The 20,796-nt window shown below is 39.3% G+C and overlaps 1 protein-coding gene across 4 annotated transcripts in view; it reads left to right on the plus strand.

Moving 5' to 3' along the window:
- Positions 1-20,796, plus strand: part of phf14 (PHD finger protein 14) — an 82,007-nt gene that overhangs the window by 35,234 nt on the left and 25,977 nt on the right. For 2 of the 4 annotated variants that reach the window (XM_028035621.1, XM_028035620.1), the window contains exons 14-16: positions 963-1,125; positions 9,122-9,184; positions 9,739-9,860. In XM_028035621.1, the coding sequence (XP_027891422.1) occupies positions 963-1,125; positions 9,122-9,184; positions 9,739-9,860 (348 nt within the window). Of the gene's footprint in view, positions 1-962; positions 1,126-9,121; positions 9,185-9,738; positions 9,865-10,789; positions 12,397-20,796 lie in introns of those variants that run through there. The other 2 variants (XM_028035622.1, XM_028035623.1) reach the window with 2 other exon arrangements.

Below are 20,796 nucleotides of genomic sequence, written 5' to 3' on the forward strand. Positions count from 1 at the left end.
TGCCTCTCCACATTTAGCAACTCTAAAGAACTGTGGTCATTAGAGAACAACTAGAACTGTGTCTTTTTTCCATGTTATAAATGAAAGAAACAAGGAGAGGCAGCTGGTTAATTGTACATGATGTCCTCCTATTTTTGTAATGACACTGGTCTCATATTTCAGCTTCTCAGCTGATTCATGATGTAGAACTGGAGTGTCAGATGTTTATGGCTTCATCATTTTTGTATCAGTGAGTTAAAAACAGAAATTCACAGTCAGATCAAGGTCATGAATTTGATTTTCCAAGTTCAACGTGGCAGGCTTTTAAAACATTAAAACAAATGGATTAAAAGTTCAAATAAACAAATACTTCAGAATAAACATGTTATTGCCTAACAAGCCCTTGATCATTTGTGGCAAAGGATGCATCTACAGCTAAATAAATAATTCTAACACCAGAATGTGAAAATCTCAGCCTTTTATGCTGAACTAACATTAATACTATACAGGGTTGATCTGGGATTATTTCTTGGATTAACGGATTAATAATTGGATAACAGAAGGCACTTAATAGGAGTTTATATATATATATATATATATATATATATATACAATTTGAACCAGGTGAAGATAAAACTGACACTTGAGCAGTTCTGGGTAGAACAGATTAAAAAACAATTTTGAATGCAAAATACATATACAATTTGTACAGTTCTGGGTTAATATCTGCTCAGAGTTAATGCTAATGATTAATCAATTACTAAATTAGTTGATGATTATTTCAATAATCAATTGAGCATGATTAATCTGATGAATCGTTCAACCCAATCTAGAACCTATATTTGTACAAAATCAAAATTTTTCAGGTCAGACTTGAATCTGGAATCAGCCGGCAAAAACCTGCGTCCAATAAAATATCAAATATTTGGATCACTGACAGTAAGTTTAATACAAGAGCAGTGACAGCTCTCTGTTTTCTTCAGGCAATGCTCCGAGTGTGACCAGGCCAGCAGTGATGAAGCTGACATTGCTATGGAGACGCTGCCTGACGGCACCAAGAGGTCTAGAAGGCAGATCAAAGGACCGATCAAGTTCATCCCTCAGGAGATGTCTCCAGAGCCCAAGAAGCAGCAAGTGAGAGGCACAGTGAGTACTGGTGAACTCTCCTCTTCCTCTTCTTCCTTCTCTTCCTCCTCCTTTACTTTCTCTTCTTCCTCTTGCTCCTCCTCCTTCTCCTCTATTGGTTCATTAGAATGGGACTGATGGATGTGAGGGCTAAGTGATTGCAAGTAGTTAACCTGTGTTCTCATGCTGATTGCTCATTTTCTTCTTAAGGTTCAAAGATGGAAAAAAAACACATCCTGATGTATTTACTTTGGATGTACTTTGAAGTGGCATTAGTTTAAAGAGACAGCTCTGAGGAGAGGGAGGTGCTGTGTGTTACTTTGCCTCTGCTGGTCTCTTTTCTCTGGGTTGTCAGCTGAAACTCTGCACACAGAACTCTGGACTCCTCTCATGGTTCAGCTGTACAGTAACATGCAGTTCTGCCTTTGAAAAGCATAAATACAGCTACACACTGCAACTCAGATTTCTATCAGCAGGTTAGCTCTACAGCTGATCGGTTTGAGTAAAACCTCTTTAGTATTTGACAGCACGGAGCTTCTGCTGCCTTTGTATCACTATCCATATATCTGAAATTCATACATATTTGCGTTTTTATTGACATTATTAATGTCTAATCTTGTTTTTATTTACATCTGGGAAAAAAGAAATTGAAATACTCTTGGTTTTCAAAATGACCATTGTTTACTGGTGAACCAGAAGATAACTGGCTCTATCTGAGGCAGGAGTTGTGATGTCCTGCCCTCACAGCCAGTCTTTAGTGTAAACTCATTCAGTCTGCTGCTCTTCTGCTGGATCTTTGCCTGGTTTCTCCCTTTCACTTGTGAGACGTATGAGAGGTGTCCTGGGTGTTTGAAGTTACCCCACCACATCTCATAAGGACAAGGATCTGGGCTTTAACTAGACCAAGGACTTTCAACTTCTTATTAGACAGAGAGGCACATTTAAAAAAAAAAAAAAAAGCATTTTCTTAATTTTTTTTGTTTATACTACTGGAGTTTTCAGTGTTTTTAAATTAGTATTAAATATTCATATGTTTCACTTGCTTGTATTGTCATGCCTTGATACATTTTTATTGAAATGAACCTTTGTAAGGCAGTGCATACACACAGTAAAAACCAATGAACTCTGTTGAGTTCATTGGTTTTGCATTGGATCCCGTTCAGTTCCCCTTCATTCAGTTGAATTCTACATGATGTTGTGTTGATTCAACATCATGTAGATCGAAGCAGTGAAAACAGATGACCTGATGACGCCCAAAATACTTAGATTTTGCCACAATAGCTGCATTTCCATTCAGTTCAGTTTTATTTATACAACAGCGCCAGTTCTTAATGAATCTTGTCTCAAGGCACTTTACAAAAAATTTTTTCAATTCAATCATTCTACATTCCAGTTATCTTTCCAAACACTAGGAGTCGTTACTGAGAATAATAATACTCCCCACAGCAGGAATAGAAACAGATGAACCCAACAGCAGCTCTGCTCTGAAGCGCCAACAGTCTGAGATCACGTCTGATTCAATGACCAGAATCAACATCTATTGTTTATTTAGTATCAAATGAAAATACAATCTTACTTTTTTATTAACCATTTGTTGAGATATTTACAATCCACTGTATAAATCGGAGTCATTCTGACTGCTTCTGATATCCTAAAAAGCTTATCGGACATAAATTCACAATTAACTCCTACTATCATGTAACTCCTACTGCTTTCATGTAAAAATTTTAATTTGTTTTCAAACATCAATGAACAGCCTGAAGAAGTGGCAGATGTATAAATACAATACAAAATGTACAAGAAGGTTTTATCCAGAGGAGTTCACAGTAATGGAGAAATTGTATGCTAATATATTTTAAATAGAATTTTCTAAATATTGTCATATAAGCTGAGTTATATGGACTTGGAATTTTATCAGGATACTATTCTGATAATGATAAAAATATGTATTATGTCTTTTTTAGGTCTCTGTGTGACTGTGACTGCATGGCAGCATTCATGGTGCCACAGACACTAAAACTGTTCTGGAAAAGTATTCCCATTTCAAACAGGCATTTTTTACTGCAGTGATTTATGTAATTTAACTGCTCATAGTAACTCCATTTATTTCATTCAAATTTACTGATATTTATTGACGCTCTTGTGGAATAAACAGTGAAGAAACAGGTAAAAATAAAATTTCAATCAGTTTTTTTAGCATTATAAATTAAAATTAATCAAGGCAATCAACGATAAGAAATTTTTCATGATAAATGATAAACGACACAATAAATGCCCATCCTTATTGTCACACATAAACTTAATGTCTGAATGTTGTTGGGTTTGCTGCGGCTCAGGGCGATGTCTGCAGTCTCTTTTTTCTCCTCCATTCCCAAACTTTCAGATTTGATGTGAACAGAGCAATACGTCTAGATTTCATTCAGAAACACTGTTGCTCTACCAAGGCACTCACTTTCACAAATGTGAATGAATAGGTTAATCTTCACATCCCACCACCAGACGAAGCGTTCAGACATGAAAGTGATGTGTTCAGTGACTGTCAGATTAATGGAGGACGGTCCATGTCTGAAGGATGAGCTATGAGCAGGAACAGAAGCTTCTCTGTTGCTCACTGGATCCTGCTTATCTGAACTGACCATGCTCTGATCCTGTAACACAGAGCTGCCTCTCTGCTCCCTTGACAAACACTTCAGATTGATATCTGACAGCTTGGAAGTATCTGTGTGGGTGTATGATGTGTGTTTCACTTCCCATCTGATTTTTGCTTTGTTTTTACTGTCAAAACATGACACTGCCATTCCCAAGACTTCAGCAGAAATATTAAATTCTGTGCCTGCGTTTCAAAGAGAGGAAGACGGAGAGGAAGAGCATCTTGGACCTCGGTCTGTGTGGTGAGCGCTGGAGTGTTTTTGCTCAGGTTTGGAGCTGTTTGCTCTCAGATACGTGCTGAACACCCTGCCGGGGTTCTCTGGGATTAAGCAGCCTTGTGATTTCTCAGACAGCCGCAGCCATTCAGGAGCAGCACTTCAGTGCAGCATTTATCTTCAAAAGCAAGGCATGCAATGGCAGCAGCTAAAAGGGCTGCTTTGCATTTTTAATGCTTTTACCGGAGCGCCCGAGTCCTTGCACTTCTCTAAAGCCATGTTTCCATTCATCAGGACCTGCTAATCGACCTCCTACTGGCCTTTGTGTGTGTCTGAGAGTTCATTTGTCAGGAAGGAGTTTTGTGTGTTAACACAAAAACACATTTTCCTTTAGTGGACATCTTTAAACAGTCCAGTGGCACCTTATATGTCTGAGTGTCTTGGGGAAGTTATTAATGGATTAAAGTGCAGTGTCGGCTTTTATTTATTTATCATCTATGTGATTAAGCAGGAACCTTATGGGGGCAGTATTATGTATTTTCCAGGCACATTATGCCATTCTATAGCACAGTCAAGTAACTATATTACCTTCAGTTATTAATAAAGTTGTAAAATATCAAACATAACTTAAAAGAAATTTGAAATTTGATATTGGGCCTTTGTCTGTTTAAGAAACTCCTGCTCTTTCTGACACAGCTTAGCCCCGTGTTCCTTCATTAAGCCGTTTTTAATCGTTCTTAAGAGCGTTGCACTTGGGAAGCAGATCCTATGATGATCTTAGCAGATGCTCAGTTCCACCAGGTTTTTTTCCTAATTACTGCTGCCACTAGTCTGGAGGAGCTGAGGCGTGGTGGAAGGCTGCTCTGTGAGGCAGAGGCTCGACTGGAGACTGCAGCTCCGAGGAGGAGATTTGGGTAAATAGGCAGATCTTTATGAGAGCAAGAATTTAAGCACCCCCAATGGTTTATTTATTTACTTTATTTATTTCAAACATGATAGAAGTATAAATAACACACCTGAACAAGGAATCCAAAAGACACATATTTTTGTACCACAATAATCTTAACATGCTCGAAAAGGAGTAGGAAGAAGTAAGAAACTTATGAATTTCTACTCCATAAACTCGTACAATATTTCCATTGATTGCCATGGGAGATTCAAGGACTCCTCAAACTAGCATGAAAGAAAGCAACACAGTTCAGGTATGTGTTTGATGCTATGCAGCTCAAAAGAGTTGATTTTACGTAATGCCCTCCCTTTGACTAATCTTATAGGACAACTTGACCATCCCTCCTGGGTGACCAAACTTCCACTGCCCTTATTTCTAAGGGCAGTGGCACCCCTGATATAAAATATAAAACTTAACCCAACTCCTGGCTCTACTCCTGATTAAAGCTCAATATCTCCTCCAGACTGATCAGCTCTCTGTCAACAATGGCATGTCTGCTGGTCCACTGTTAAACCATATGAGAAATGTCGTTTGGAATTTTCAGTGACTTAAATCATGGGACAATCAACAAATGTGTTATTCTGCCAGTCAAATCAATTCTGCAGTGCTCTGAGCGGCTAGTTGGATCTGCTAATGGAGAAGAATCTGGCCGAGACGGACTGATACCGGTTAGAGGCGCTCTAGTGGAGATGCTATGTTTTCAGTGAGTTCTGCACCAACGTAGAGGCTGGACGATATGGCTTCAAAACTTAGTGTTTCATGTCATTCGATAGTGATGATTGTCGATATCAATAATTATTGATTAGTTTTTTGGCATGACCTTTCTTGTTTTATCCACAGTTTTCACTTGACAGCGTTTATTTTGAAGCCGTTATGAGGCACGGCGGCAAAACTTTAAACTGCACAAGTTACTGAACAAGTTGTTGCCAGGTAACCAAAGAGTGGGTTAATTGATGTCACCCACCTTACTTAGCTGGCAGTGAGCAGCCAAAGCCTTTTGTCTGCCTACATCTCCCAGAATGCCATATGGTTCTGGATTAGAATTCAGGGAATATTCTATATGTTGACTATTGAATATTCAGCTGTCTTATTTATGGATATTGATCATGTGTCTGTGACAATATATGTTGCTATTGATTTATTACCTTACATACACGTCAAGTATAAAAACCTCACCGCTTGCTTGTACACTCAACACAAACCTCTGAAAGCTCAATTACAAAGACTGAGTCACATTTTGTGTCCGTTTATCTCACACATGCTCGCTCAAAAGCGCTTAGTGCGTGTTGTGGCACACGCTTGGCTCTGTGTGTGCACACAACTTGGTAAAGTTGAATAAAAATATCCTTTTATTGTCCCACTGTGTGAACATTCTATTGTAACAGCAGCAAAGTGACTTACACTCAAAGCATGTAGAGTCACACAAAGATAAAAATATATAAAAACAGAATTAAGAATGACATACTGCATAATACAGAAAAAATTACAACATAACATACCTTGCGATTATTAAAGCATACTCCAATCCAAAGGAATGTTCAACGAAAATAATTTTTTAAAATTGTATTTGTGCATTAAAAAACAACAGATTATTTGCAAGTCTATGTAAATGAACCAGTCAACCACAGACAGGTATCCATTTAGTTTCTAGTAAATAGTGAATTCACTTTGATAAGTAAAGTAATGACCAATCACAACCAGCAAATCAAAATAGTGCACTAAGCTGTAGACATTTCTGAACATAACAGATTGATTAAGAAAACTGAATGTTGTATTCTGGGAATATTTAGTTAAGCATATGAACTCATCATTTACTCATCATTGTGCATTTTATTTATATAATATTTATTTTAATTTATTTTGCTTTTAAATATGATCAGCATTACAAAGCTTGTCTTAAGATCCACTTAATTAGGATTTAGCTGAACTGCAAAGAATCATGTTTTTTATTTGAATTATATTTTATTGTATTTTAGTATTGTCAGCAATATCTTCCACTAACACATAAATTAGCTTGTCATATTCTCAAATTTCCTGTGGACATTTTTAACAAAAAACATGGTGGGCCGCTGGTGGACCACCCCAGTGCTGGGCTTTCTGGGAAAATCCTGAATGTCTGCTGACTGAAGAAGAATATGTTTTAAAGATTCTAAATATGTCCTCCATTTCCTTTCCTCTCAGAGATCGAGAATAAAAGTTAGAACAGAAACGCATCCCTCTAAAAAGTTTAGTTGAAGTAGTGGCAGTATTGCTGTCCTTTTGATTTGTTGCTTGCTTTTAATTACCGGTATTTAAATTACTGTATTCAAGAAAAAATCATTCGTCATTATTTTTGTTTCATTTTCTTATTTTTTATTTATATATTATTATTTTATAAAGTGGCATGGAGAAATACTAGTACATCTCCCAAAATTAGAATATTGTATAAAAGTGAAATATTTCTTGTCAGTCATTTTGACATTTTAATATTTAGCAAACCCAACATTAAGTGGATTCTATGACATGTCAGAGATTTAACCTTAGTCTGCTCCAAAATGTGTCAGCATTTTAAAAAGCCATTGCCTTTATTAAACATGATGCTGTTCTGGTACTTTAACTGAAATCCACTGTCTTTTAAATGAATTTACTATTAAATAATGTCCAGATTATTAGTGAATATTTAGACATATAACTGAATAATGAAGCAGCCTAACAAGAGAACAAAGTGGAGATAAATATCCTCCTAATTGGACGTAGTTTAGCTTAACATTGTGCTAGAATGCAAAACTTCTCCATATGAACATGTGTAATTAATCAGCTGAAAATTACGTCAAGTTAATATGGCTAGTTACTATCTGTCCTATGCTCTGTTAATTTCTCTAATCCTCTGTGAAATGATTCATGCTTGTTAAAGATGCACTGATGTACTTAATTAAAAGATTGATTTTGCGTGGGACATAAAATAGTGCCTGCAGTTTTAATTTCCTCACCTGAACAGAGCCTGAGATTAGCTGTGCTGTGTGGCTGAGCATTTTTCAGCTGATCCAGCTCCTCAAATGCACACTTTCCTGCTCTCTCGCTGCCTTAACAGACAGTGCTTTAAATGGAGAATGTATTGAATAAAGATGGGCATTCTTTTACACTGCAGACCCAGGAGTAATGGATCTCTGAAGAAGCCTGTTGGCAGCATTCTTGCAGTTAGCATTCTTAATGATAACTCCTCCATCTGGTGAGTGGTGGTGAGCCAAAGGCAACAGATGGAATTGTTTTCACAATCTGTTTAAATATGTTGTTGATTTTTCTTCCCCTTTTAAACTTCCCCAGCAGCTCAAATGCTTGCTTGCTTCCAAAGAGATGTTGGATTTGTATTTCCTCTCATTCAACATTAAGCTTTCTGTGAAGAAATAGCAGACTTCATACCAGTGAAGTAGAGGGGAATAGATGAATTACAGTTTTTAGAGTCTCAAGCCTTTCAGGAAAAAACTGTAATTGTTGTGATAAAATAATCCTGAATCATGTTTGTTTCCATGGCACCAATACTAAACAGGACTGTCTTTCTGAGCTGTAATAAAGAGGTTAGTCATTTCATTTCCTTTTTGAGGTTTTTAATTTTCAAAATGAAAAGTAAGGAAAATACAAGCAACTATTAAGTCTTTACTTGTTATCACAATATATTTTTCTTTTTATTGTGTTGTTGGTATCTTTCACTATGGCCAGAAATCTATCACTATATGTAGTCAGAGACCAATGAATCCAAATATGGTTCTAAGAAATGAACCTTTTTCAAATATGTTCCTTCACTATGTAGTACAAACTACTAACTTAGGCCAGAAATCTATATTTATAATAACTCATTAATGCCACTGCATTAGTAAAGTTGGGCAGGGGAGCATGGTTAGTAATATGTGCAGAATCAGCACATTTGACATCACGTGTCTGGAGGCTCAATATCCAGCCCAACCCAACTACATCATCAGAAATGGAGATGCACCAATATTAAAAGTGTGGGCTGATATTGTAATTGCTGTGCAAAACCAAAATACAGACATTGTTAATCTATTCGCTCTTTGGTTTGACTGCTGTTTATTCGGACATTTTAAGTATGAGGACTTTAGAGAGTAAATCAAGTTGTCATTCTGGAGTTTAAAACATTCCAGTGAACTGAGTTGAATGGAGCCTGGAGGATTTTTTTCTTGTGTTAAAGTGAAATGTTTGTGCTTCACAGAGAACCAGGGGCCAGAAGAGAAAGAGAGTTCCTATCACTGAAGAACGAGAAGAGAAAGTTGAGGTTAGTCACTTCTTCTGGCTGCTGTTCACAAATCTTTGTAGCTATAACATTTTCTGATTCGTTTTCTTTTTTATTTATTCATTAGTTCAGACTAGATAATTTTGCTTAGCAGACACAAATCTCCCATTAATGTAATCCTCCAAATCTTCTGTCCTAATGTAAAAATTATGGATCAGGTGACAGATGGTGAATGTTTAGGTTCTCTGCTCACTTCATCAGAAAGCTGCTCAAATACTTTCCACATGATGCAGGTGTGCTAGTGGTTGCTGGGACTCAGGTCTTATTGCTAACACTAGTTCAGTAAACTTCCAAAGCACACAGACCATGGTGGCGACCCTGAGGATCCTCTCTGTTCAGGTACTTTAGTGGCTGTAAGAAGAACAGGTCCAGCGTTTGGTCTTGAAGCCAGAAATGTTTGTGTATAATTTGGAAATGAAGGAGTTATACTTTTCAGCACATTGTACTCCCTCCACAGTTTTAGCTTTCATTTTTCCTTCCAAGGCTCAAACAAGCATCCATCCAGCTCTCATTTCTAATCAGCTGTGTTCCCATAGGAACCACTGCCACGGGAACGCAGACAACGCCAGTCTGCGGTGCAGAAAAAACCCAAAGCTGATGACACAAGAACCGAGTGTTCGACTTGCAAAGGACCAGGCGACAATGAAAATCTAGTGAGGTGAGGCAATGTGTTTGTCTGTATAAGAGAACCAGCTTGGGCTATTCCACATGGTGAGTGTATGTGTGTGAGTGTGCATATCTTGAGAGGTCCATATTTGTGTGTGTGTGTCTCCTGGAGGAGCCATATTCTCCTGATGATTAAAATTCAGTCTTCATTAGACTCCGGCCGCTGGGCTGTGCAGCGTGTGAGGCCTGAGGTTGTCCTCTCCACAGGACCCTATATTGACCTGCCACATACATTTGCTCACTTGATTAAGGTGTAATGAATAGCACAATTAATTCCCCTCCTCTCTTGAGGTATCAGGTGTTTGGCATCTAATCAACAGGATTCTTCTTTGCTGTTCTTTGAAACCCAGCATATGCCTTGATAGCACATTGTCATGTAATGACCATTTTAGGTTTAAACCATAACACCAGACTTTGGGCTGAACAGAACCTTTATTTTCCCTGAAGCAGTTGTAGTGATGCTGAAGTGTTTGGTGAGTGAGGAGGAGTTATTTTTCTTTTTTCACCATCATTCATTGCCTCTCTGTATCTCATTAAATGGTAAAGAGAAACCTTATGACAGGAAACATTTCCTGTATGGCTTCCTGTACAGCCATAGAACCTCAGAACCTTTTAGTCTTTGACCTTGAACTCTATTTGTACATTAAAGTATTGTAGTTTTAGATATCAGGCTACTTGACCAACAAGGACGTGTTTTCCATTAATAACTGTACCTTTAATATGTATGTTTCATAATTTTACACAGTGATGTTTAAAGACAGACAGCAGTAAGAATCCCACTATGATTATTTGGTATTGCAGTCAGAAGCCACAGATTGTTGATGTTTTGCTGAATGCCCCTGATGCAGCGTTAGTTTGGAGGGTTTCTGGTCGGGGTGTGAGGTGTGCTGCCCTGACTCTTTCTATCTTTGCATTGCACAGGTTGTGAGAGCCGGGGCAGCCACCTCACCTCCCATAAAATGTCGGGACTGATGGCCGTTGGCTTAGAGACAGAGGGGCAAATTGAGGCTCGAGTCAGAAGGAAGAACCACACCTTCCCATCGCTTCGGCAAGCACGTCTGAACCAAACTGGACCAGCAGCTGTCCAACCAACAATTTTACCTGAACTTTTGGATCTGAAAACATTGAACCCTGAATGCTTACGTTTATTTTCATTCTTTTGGTAGTTTGGGGCTTGTACATACTGACAGCATCTTAGTGGATTATTGTGTGTTAAAGTTCCTTCAGTATAATACTTGTTTCTGTTGGTAAAGGATTTTTTTATTGATATAATTAATTGTATTTGGCAGGAAAATATTTGTTATTGTATTGTTAGAGTTATTGATTTACCCTCTGATGCTATTCATTTATAGCTAGATCACAGAGGATTTAGATTGTTGTTTCACCTTAAAACAAGTCAACAGGAGATTTTTCGGATTGCAGTCTGGTGAGTTTGGTTGACAGTGAGGAACCAACGTAGTCCCCAGCTGCTGAACATTTCTTCAGCAGCTCAACCCTCCCCTCTCTTCCTCTGCCAAAAACCGATTGTCTTTAAAATCAACGTGAGATTTTTCTGCCTTTTTTTTGCCTGTCTGACCTTCTAATCAGTTGTAATCAGTATTATTGATTGAATTCCAATGCCAATCACCCATAGCAACTCGGCATGAGTAATTAGACCACTTGAGCCGTGGCTTTCTAGGTTTTCCTGTGTTGTGATTTAGTTTGAAGTATGCTGAGGACCACAAGAAAAGAAAAGTCTGGTCCATTTAGTAAAGCACTGAACTAATGCTACTGCAGTAGGATCAGGTTAGTTGTAGTTTGCAGCAGCATCATTTAGATGTTAGTCTGAATGTGTTTAGAGTGATTGAACATGAAGAAGTCTTCCAGTGTGTCAATATGTTTAAGTGACAGCTGAACAGACCTGTCCTCAGAGATGTGGCCGGGTTGGTCTCCATGTCTCCACTCGCTGGCCTGACTGGGCTCATGACAGCAGTCACATCTTGGCCTCATGTGTCACTCTGTTCCCCGTTCTGGACCCATATATGCATGCTTTAGGGAGCCATCAGTCCAGTTAGCTGAAGGAATCAAGCAGCTGCAGAAAATCTGTTTGCTGCCCATTTCTGTTTGAGCTCTAAGATGCATGACAATGTATTTGCATAGATTAGGTAAATATTACACAACTTCCAACTTAGTGATGTGATCTTACAGAAGTCTGAATGCTAGGTAGTGTGATGATGTGTACAGTATTTATTGAAGAGGCTGAACTGTCTTTTTGTTTTGTGCCTGTGCAGCTTCTTAAACATGGATCATATCTTGTGTTGTGAAATCTGATTTGTGACGTAGCCATGAGACATGAGACTGCGTCTTCTTTGCCAAACATTTGTTTACAGTGATGCTTTTGAGGGAACATTTTGATCTCTGCTGTACTGTAACATGAAGTAAGAGTGTGAATGTTGCTTCTGCTGTCTATGTCATGTGTCTCAGCGTCTGGCCTTTAGCTCTTGGAAATTAAGTGGCGCTTTAATAAACTCTTGATTTTTTTCACCTTATTGCTGCAGTGATAAATGAGTGTCAGACAGCTAATTAATTGTTGTAAAGGTGCGGCATCGGCGGTCCGTTTGTGCGTGTAATGCCCCCTGTCAGCAGTGATTTATCACCTGGGAAGTGGCCCTCTTGTTTTCTTGTGGGCTGCTCAAATGAAATGTTACTTCTCAACCTACGCAGAGTAAAGTCTCAAATGCACCAGCAGGAGGATGTGAACTTCTGTTTAAAATAAGCAGCAATAACTTACAGTATATGGTGATGATGATTTGCAGGATATTTGCTTTTGCCGTTTCTTATCCCTTTTTTAACTGAAGTCCCATCGAGTCCAGGGGTCGCTTTCACCAGCAGGACCTGCCCAAGGCAGCAACCACACAATCCAGAGCTGCACAGCACTATTAAATAACACAGCACCGTATATAAAAAATAATGAACAACAGTTAAAGGTTACAGTGCTGCTGGTTGTCAGCTGCTCTGCACACCTTTATTGTGTCCAGACAGTATATAAAAGTGAGGGGATAAAGGATCCAAGGTTGTTATGTGATGGACATGGGACATTTTACAGTGTGGAAACAACAGCAAATAGAATCAGCTAAAAAGGCAAACTATTTTGTGTGGAGAAAAACAATCCCCACTTCCTGAGCAACAACACGGTGACAGCAGAGAGCCTCCCCCCATCCCCTCATGAACATGAAGAAAACTCCACTGAACCCCAGTTCACAATAACCGGAGTTCAGAAAACCAGGAACTATTTCTATCAGATAACACTGAAACATCCAGAACAATGTGCCTGAGACATCTAACCGGTAATCCTTTCAGGAAGTAATTGTTTGGGTTTGTTGTCAAACTTCAAGTCTAATTTCTATTCATATTTATTTGACAGCCTTGCTACCATAAATAAATACATACATATGTATATTTGTAGTATTCTGGAAATTTTACAATGGTTTTCATTCCTTTGATATCAATGCATATGTAAACGGCAAGCGAACCGGAGACCGCTCCAGAAGCAGGAAGCGGAATACAGCGCAGGGCATTCTGGGTAAATACAAGCAAAACAAACAATGGCTTGTGAGTTTTTGCCAAAGATTAAAAAAAAGAAAACCTACAATCGCTAAAATCTGACATTGTTTAATTTTTGTTTACATTTTGTTAAGAAGGTAGTTGTGCTCAGTCTTCTTCAGATGTTATTTCTTTCAGTAGCTGTTGGTGCAGCTCCACCACAGGCCAGGAGGGTAACAGGCTTTTGGTTTGTTTGTCACTGCAGTGTGAACGTGAACCGCAACAGCTAAAATTGGAACAAATGTTTTAATTTTGGTCCCCAATCGAACCGAGCCTACTGGATCATCAGGTGTGAAAACAGCCTTAGTCCTAACAAATACACTGAAAGACAGGATTGTTCGGCTTGTGTCATCAACCACAGGCATGTTTCAACAGCTGCAGTGGATGATTTGTGCAGATGTTTATTCACCTTTCACTTTCTAATGATTTTTCCCTATTGTTTAGGCAGAAGGGAGCATCATTGTTCTTATGACTATTAGCAAAATGTTCTGGTGGCCTCTGTAACCAAAGTCTGCAGGGTTTTTTTTTTTTTTGCATTTTCTAAAGATACCTCAGAGATGAGATCCAGAAATGTGCCATCTGTGAGAGAAAAGCATACCCTTCGTGAGCTCATACATCCCAGAGTGTTGACCAAGTATCTGGGTTTTGGTTAAGGGCTGAAAGCAGAGCTTAGGGATTGGTGGAGTGCAGAGGATGGGGGATGGCAGGAGAGAAAAGCTAGCAGGGAGGTTCTGGAAAGCAGTAACCTTTCCGATGATGAGTGCATTTCCTATTACTGCTCTGACACCAGATCCGGGGAGATGATTTAATGGCGGCATTTTGTTTTTGCTGACTTCACCCTTTCCCCCTCTATTAAAACAGAAAACTCAAGAGCTTGGACTGGAGCTATGTGGGAAGAGTGGCCAAGCAGCTAAAATCTATCACTCCTCTGCTTCCTCCCCTGTCTCTTTATGCCACTGATTCACCCACTGTGTGGGTTTGCCTGAGCGCTCCCTGAGGTTTACACTTTTCATTCCCCAACCTCTTTACTGGCTTCTATTTTTTATCCGTTTTACCCCAACCTCCACTCCATATATTTCAGCTATTACACTGGATATAAATCCTGGACCTTTATGGGTGTCGTGTAGATTATTGCTGTCTTTTTTCCTAAATCTCTGAAAGAAAATTCAATGTCTGTTAGGTGTCACAAGGCTCCAATTTGGCCTGCACTGCAGGGGGCACAAATATGTTCTTAAATTGGTACCCAGTTTACTGGAGCCCCCTGCTGGAAAATTTAAGAAGCTCTGGTTTCATTGCGGGCTCTGGGTGAGAGCTGTAGAAAGACCCGTCCTTGTGCTTCTTTCATCCTCTCTATAGCCGTGAATGAGTTGTGTCTAGATGGGCTTATAAAAGTAGCTGCTCTGACTTGGCTTTATCCTTACGTGCGACGTCAGCAGTCCATTCATTACTTTCCCCATCTTGTAAAACAATGGCTCTTTTCTAATGTTGCACTGACCTAACAGTAGATCAAAAGGTAGGAGGCTCCAAAAGTCCAATAATCCACTCCTTTCTGAGGTGCACTTTGTCATGGATGAGAGTCAATGGCTTAGTGCTTTGTGTCATATTGATTTGTGTCACGTGGCCACTCCCAGGGTAATTGCATTGCCCACTTGTGATAAATTCACTGCCTTGTTTTAGCCTCTTGGTCTCAGACAGCAGAGCTTTTCAAAAGAATGAGCAGTTCCACAAACTCCCAAGAAAACTATGGACATTTGAATGAGTTCATATCTGTTCCTGGATGGAGCGCTCCGTGTGCAAGTGTTCACATGCTGAATCAGCAGGACTGCTCAGGTTATCGTAAAGTCCTAAGTAAATTCAGTTCCTGATCTTCATTGTCACTTTTTATATATGACTATGACTAACTAAAAAGCGAAATTATTGCAGAATGTTTCAGAAAGCCAAAGCGATGTGCTCTGAGGGTGGAGGGGTAAAATGACTGGTGGTTCTGCACAGCTCCACTGAAAAAGACACAAACACTCTTTAATTCTGACAGCGTGTTGTCAGGTTGACATTGATTGGATGTGTGATCTGCCAGCTCCACTTCACACTGGGTACAATCAGCTCCAGCACCTTAGAGGCAGATCAACACCACAGCGTTCTGGTAAAACACTGATCTATAACTTCGTGACAAATATGGGTTCTGTCATCCACAGGAGTATTGACAGTCAAGTGAAACCTTTAGCGTTTAAAATGAATCATCTCATCTCTCTGAAACCGTTATAAACGAAGCAGTACTACGTCAGTCTGTCATAAAATGCGTTTGTCTCCAAACCTGGACAACACATGCCCTCCGCTGCTTTGGGGTCACATTAGGACAACTGTCAGTGTGCTTCAGAATAATTTACCTTCATTCTGTGAAACAAATATGGAGAAATTTCCCAGAGCAAAACAGTCGGTCTGCATTCACACCGTTACCTACCGGCTTTAGATCGAATCCATCAGGGCACATGATCCTTAGATCTAAACTCTTGAGCAAAAATGAAAATAGAAAGTGTAAATGTTCCAGTCAGGATTGGTTTTGTCCCTGATAATGTTCCAATTTTTGTATTTAAGAAGCTTTGACTTCTATAAAGTTTCAGTCCAAAACTTCATTATAATCAAATAGGTAGATATAATTCATATGCTTGGAAATTCTGTTGCTTTCTACGGAGTGCAGAAAAATTACCCATTTAATTTAATCAGCATTACAAGCCGCACACCAGTACAGCCACTAAAGTCTCTTCTATTCTTTCTGATTTATCATGTTCTTTACAGTGAAACATGAAGGTAAAGTAAGGTAATTTTGTTCATATAGCACATTTTTAGCAATAAGCCCATTCAAAGTTGCTGTAACTGCTGTTTGTCCAGATCTGCCTCAACGTCTGGCAACATGGGGTAACGTTTAGCTAATAGAAATAATTCTGCTAATCCTAAGACAAGAAAAGTTTAGTCTCTTTTAATATCAGATATTGTGGAGTAAAGGTTGTATCTTCCTGTAATGTATGTAATTATGTAGTTTTATCTATACTGTCGCCTTCGAGGCACAGCTCTTCCTTGTACCTGCAGTTTCCAAAGTCTTCCACCTCACAGAGCAGCCCTCCCCCCTCTCAGCTCCTTCAGACTAGCCAGCAGGAATTAGCAAACACCCAGTGGAACTGTACTTCTGCTGAGTTTATTATAGGAGCTACATCTCAGTGAAACACTGGTAGAAATGTTGCTAAAGGGGTTCATTGAGGGCCGGTGCTGTGATGACTTCTTGAAGGCAGAATTTCAGCAAGAGCAGGAGTTTTTAAAGAGATAGAGGCTCAGTTTCAAGGCGTCAAATTACAAAGTCATATTTGACATATACAGCAGTTTTATAACAATTGAAGGTCACATAGTTACTTAATTGGCACTACGTGTCTAGGAAACACATAATACTTGCCCCTTTAAAGAGGACTATCAATAGTAAATGTCTGTGCTGTTTGTGTGAATTCAGAAATCCTTCAAATTATTGAGACACTCTTGTATCCTGGCTCAGCAATGTCACAGCTTGAATTGTGCTTTTCATTTCAGGGTAAAAGAAGTGCTCTTGTAGACATAATATTCAATTCATCCAACTGCTTGGTGTTTTTATTGTGTCATCAATATCGTGGTTGCTGTGATCTCCTTTAACTCAAATGACACATCAGTGAAACTCCTGCAGGAGATCTGTAAAATGGAGGCTCTTTGCGGCGCCTCGGGCGACGGCCCTTTCTCATTACGACACATGAACAGGAATGTGACAGCTGGAAGAGCTGGATCAGATCAAACAGCTGATCACAGATCTGTTGGCCATCAGCACCACTCAGGGAGGACCGGTCCACTGGTGCCACCGCAGGGGCGAGGAAGATGTGAAAACCTCAGTCATAGATTAAACAGCAGATGAAAGAGGACAAGAATTGCCAACTGAGAGTGACACATGTAGCAGACAAAAGCAATCTGTCACATCCCCTCCACACCCTCACCTCCAATACGATTACATCAATCAATAACCTCTTATGAGTGATTGGATTTTGTCTACCTCCAAAGTACAGGGTAGGAGGGGGAGCTGCTCAATGTTTCCAATGATTAAAGCACGGCCAAATTGCTTTGATAACATCAAGGACCTTGCTGTGCCTGAGCACGTAAGGGCATTGTTGGGAGCAGATAAAGGCTGGAGGTGGCCGCTGACTCAGATCAACTCTGGAAACACAACGGAGATCTGCCAATGGAGGACTGAACTGATCGGAAACTATGGAGGGTTTTTTGCATTCTCTACTTATAAACTTGCCATTCATTGACTGTTCCCAAAATATAGAATACATGCTAGTAAAATATTAAATAAAACCCATGTCAAAACACACACACAAAGACAAAAACTTGTAAAATCACTGTGTGATTTGCACTTCAAACAACGCCTACAAGCCTAATTCTAAGGTAACAACGTGCTTTAAGATTTAACAAGCTGTTCTCCAACTTCTACTAAATGGAACTGACTTAACAACCTCTGAGACTCATCAGTTTAAATTCCTTGTTTTATGTCTCTGTTGCAGAGAGCAGATTTTATTCATCACTTCAGATAGTCAGCACAAATGTTCGTCTGCGCAAACAGTGAGTGACGTTTTGACAAAACTGAGACTGTCATAATCTAATCCAAAAAAGCAATTAAGTTTGTGGAGGTGAATTTATAGTAATTAACCTATTCAGACCACTAGTTGTGTGAAATGTTTGTTCTGTTTTGGCTTTTCTATCAAACTTTTATATTTCAGATCATAAACCAATTTTTAACATTGGATAAAGATCACCTGAGTAAATATTGAAAAAAGGTTTTCAGATGATTTCATTTGTTAAGAGGAAGGAGTTCTTCACACCAACATGTTCCTGTGAACCACCGTTTTTGGGGGTTTGCAAACATAATCAATTTGAACTCATTGATATGATCAGTAATATTAAACAATCAATCCAGTAATTGCCCATCCGTTCTCTGATGAACAGTAACTCCATACAAAAGTTAAAACTAAAATTCCTTTTCAAAACAAAGTTTATGTTTAGTTGATGATGCCTGATCTGGCTGGTGACATGTTAGTTTCCTTCCCTCCTTCCTTCTGTCTGTCTATCCATCTGTCCATTCGTCCGTCCAAGCCCCCACATCCTAGCTAGCAAATCCGCCCCTGTACTTTAAATGCATACAGAAGTAGGCTCACTTGCTTCTTGGATGTCACCGTTGGGAGAATATATCTGGGTATATAGTGAAAGTATTTGGAATGAGTCCACCTTTCAGTGCCTTACCCCTGAAATGTCTTGTCTGCACCATCAGGACATACTGTAGATCTGCTCATATGCGTCAAATTCTTTGCTAAAGTCATTAGGAAAGCATGTGTGCAGTCACTACAGTCTGGCTAAATGGAAAGAGCACTCCTGTGAATTTGGAAGTTCTTCAATGGTCTCCAGCTGTGAAACAGAAGACTTTGGTCTTTCCTTTATGCCTTAGTTGGAGATTCATGTAAAATCAATTGGCAGTTTGTGAGCAACAATAGGAGTGTGCTCATTAGCAGAGCACACGCACTTTGGTGATTTGTCTTCTATTCACTAGGTGGCTAGAGGGCACTTTAAATCCCCATCGGTTCTCGGCTAGATATGCCTGCTCAGCCCATCACACACATCATCTGACAGTGTGTGTGTGAGACAGAGAGCCAGAGAGAAAAGCACCTGCCGTGGTGTATGTGTAGTAATGTGCAGCAGCTGTTAGGTTATGCCCTTACAACTCATAAGATGCCAATTATCCATGCCAATTAAATTTTTACTCTGGTTTTACTAAATCGGCCATGCTTAGTGTGTAAATACCACACTGTATTATCCCATCTATTTCACAGGTATCACCAGTCTGCTGCCAGAGGGCAACGCGCCACAGTGCACAGATTACCAGACACTCGTCTGGCCTTAAATAATAAACAGAAGATGTCAGGTTTCTTTGTCATGCTGCCCACACAACACAGTTTTGATTTTACAGTACATGAACGTTTTTGCCATAAGGCTTCTATTTATTTCAAACAATCCCCACTTTTATCCCCAAATAACATTTTGAAGAACTTAACAGATATACACATTTGGAATAAAATCGTACTGCATGTCCAAAAAATGGTTCCCAAGAGGAATATTGCAAATCCTCATGTTTCCCTCACTACTGTTTGGTTCAATGTCCATAGGTCTGCCTGTCCTCAGCCTGTCCTCAGTCTGTCCTCAGCCTGTCCTCAGTCTGTCCTCAACCAGTCCTCAGTCTGTCCTCACCCTGTCCTCAGTCTGTCCTCAGCCACTGGTAATGGAGTTGTACTGTGACAACCCTGTAATCAGAGCCAGTCTGCGCATTTTAACCTCATTTTGTAAACTCTTTAAGGAAGAACTAAAAAGTGTTTTTAAGCAAACTAAATGTTCTTCTAAAAATAAAAAAATATCTAAAATTACACGACTCTGAAGATTTTTAGACATGAGTTGCGGCAAGATTTCATTTCTAATTGGAATAAATAAAGTATTTTTGATTGAATGAGTAGAATCTGAAGCAGATAGAGCACAACAGTTTCAACAGCGTTGGACACATTTGGACTGCCAGCAGAGGACTTGTGACAGAAATGAGCCAGCTGGTATTACGTAAAGGTTAGGTAAACACCCTGCTCACATTTTCTGTAAATTCTCATGTCAGAGCTGCTGTGTTCCACAATCCCAGCTGCATGTTCTGAAAGCCTACTCGGCCTGTGATCACAACAGATTTTTATCACAGCACTATGACGTAAAAGCTTCTAATAGGTTCTGTTTAGACGGAGGCTTCATAGTTCATGTAGACAAAGAGTCAGCTTGAAGCAAACTACCTGGCTTTATTTTTTGGCTGCACTTGGTTTGAAAAAAAAAATAAAGTCCATTAAATGCATTGTTTGGTCGACCAGTGAAATAATTACCAACTGTAAATTACTGAACAATGCCAGTTTATTTAGCACACAAAAACCACCTTTCAAAGGCTTGGAGTATTTAACAAGTTTCAGCTGAATCCCAAAGAGAGCAGACATTTTTTTCTTCTCATTTATGATGCTGACCATCTCTCAATAACCTCCATCAGACTAGTGAACACTCACTTTACAATTAGAGCTAATTATGTTCTAATCAATGTAGGAGGTTCACAATCTTCAATGAAAATCTGATAACAGGAACAGCCAGGGAGGTCAACCACAAACTCCATTCATCTTCATTATAGCAGACAGAAGGGCAGTGTAAGGGATTTAAGGGCAAAAAGAAAAACACTGGACAAAACACGGGAAAAAAGGGATAATTGAGTATGG

This window comes from Xiphophorus couchianus, chromosome 13 (genome assembly GCF_001444195.1).
Source record: "Xiphophorus couchianus chromosome 13, X_couchianus-1.0, whole genome shotgun sequence".
NCBI lineage: Eukaryota > Metazoa > Chordata > Actinopteri > Cyprinodontiformes > Poeciliidae > Xiphophorus > Xiphophorus couchianus.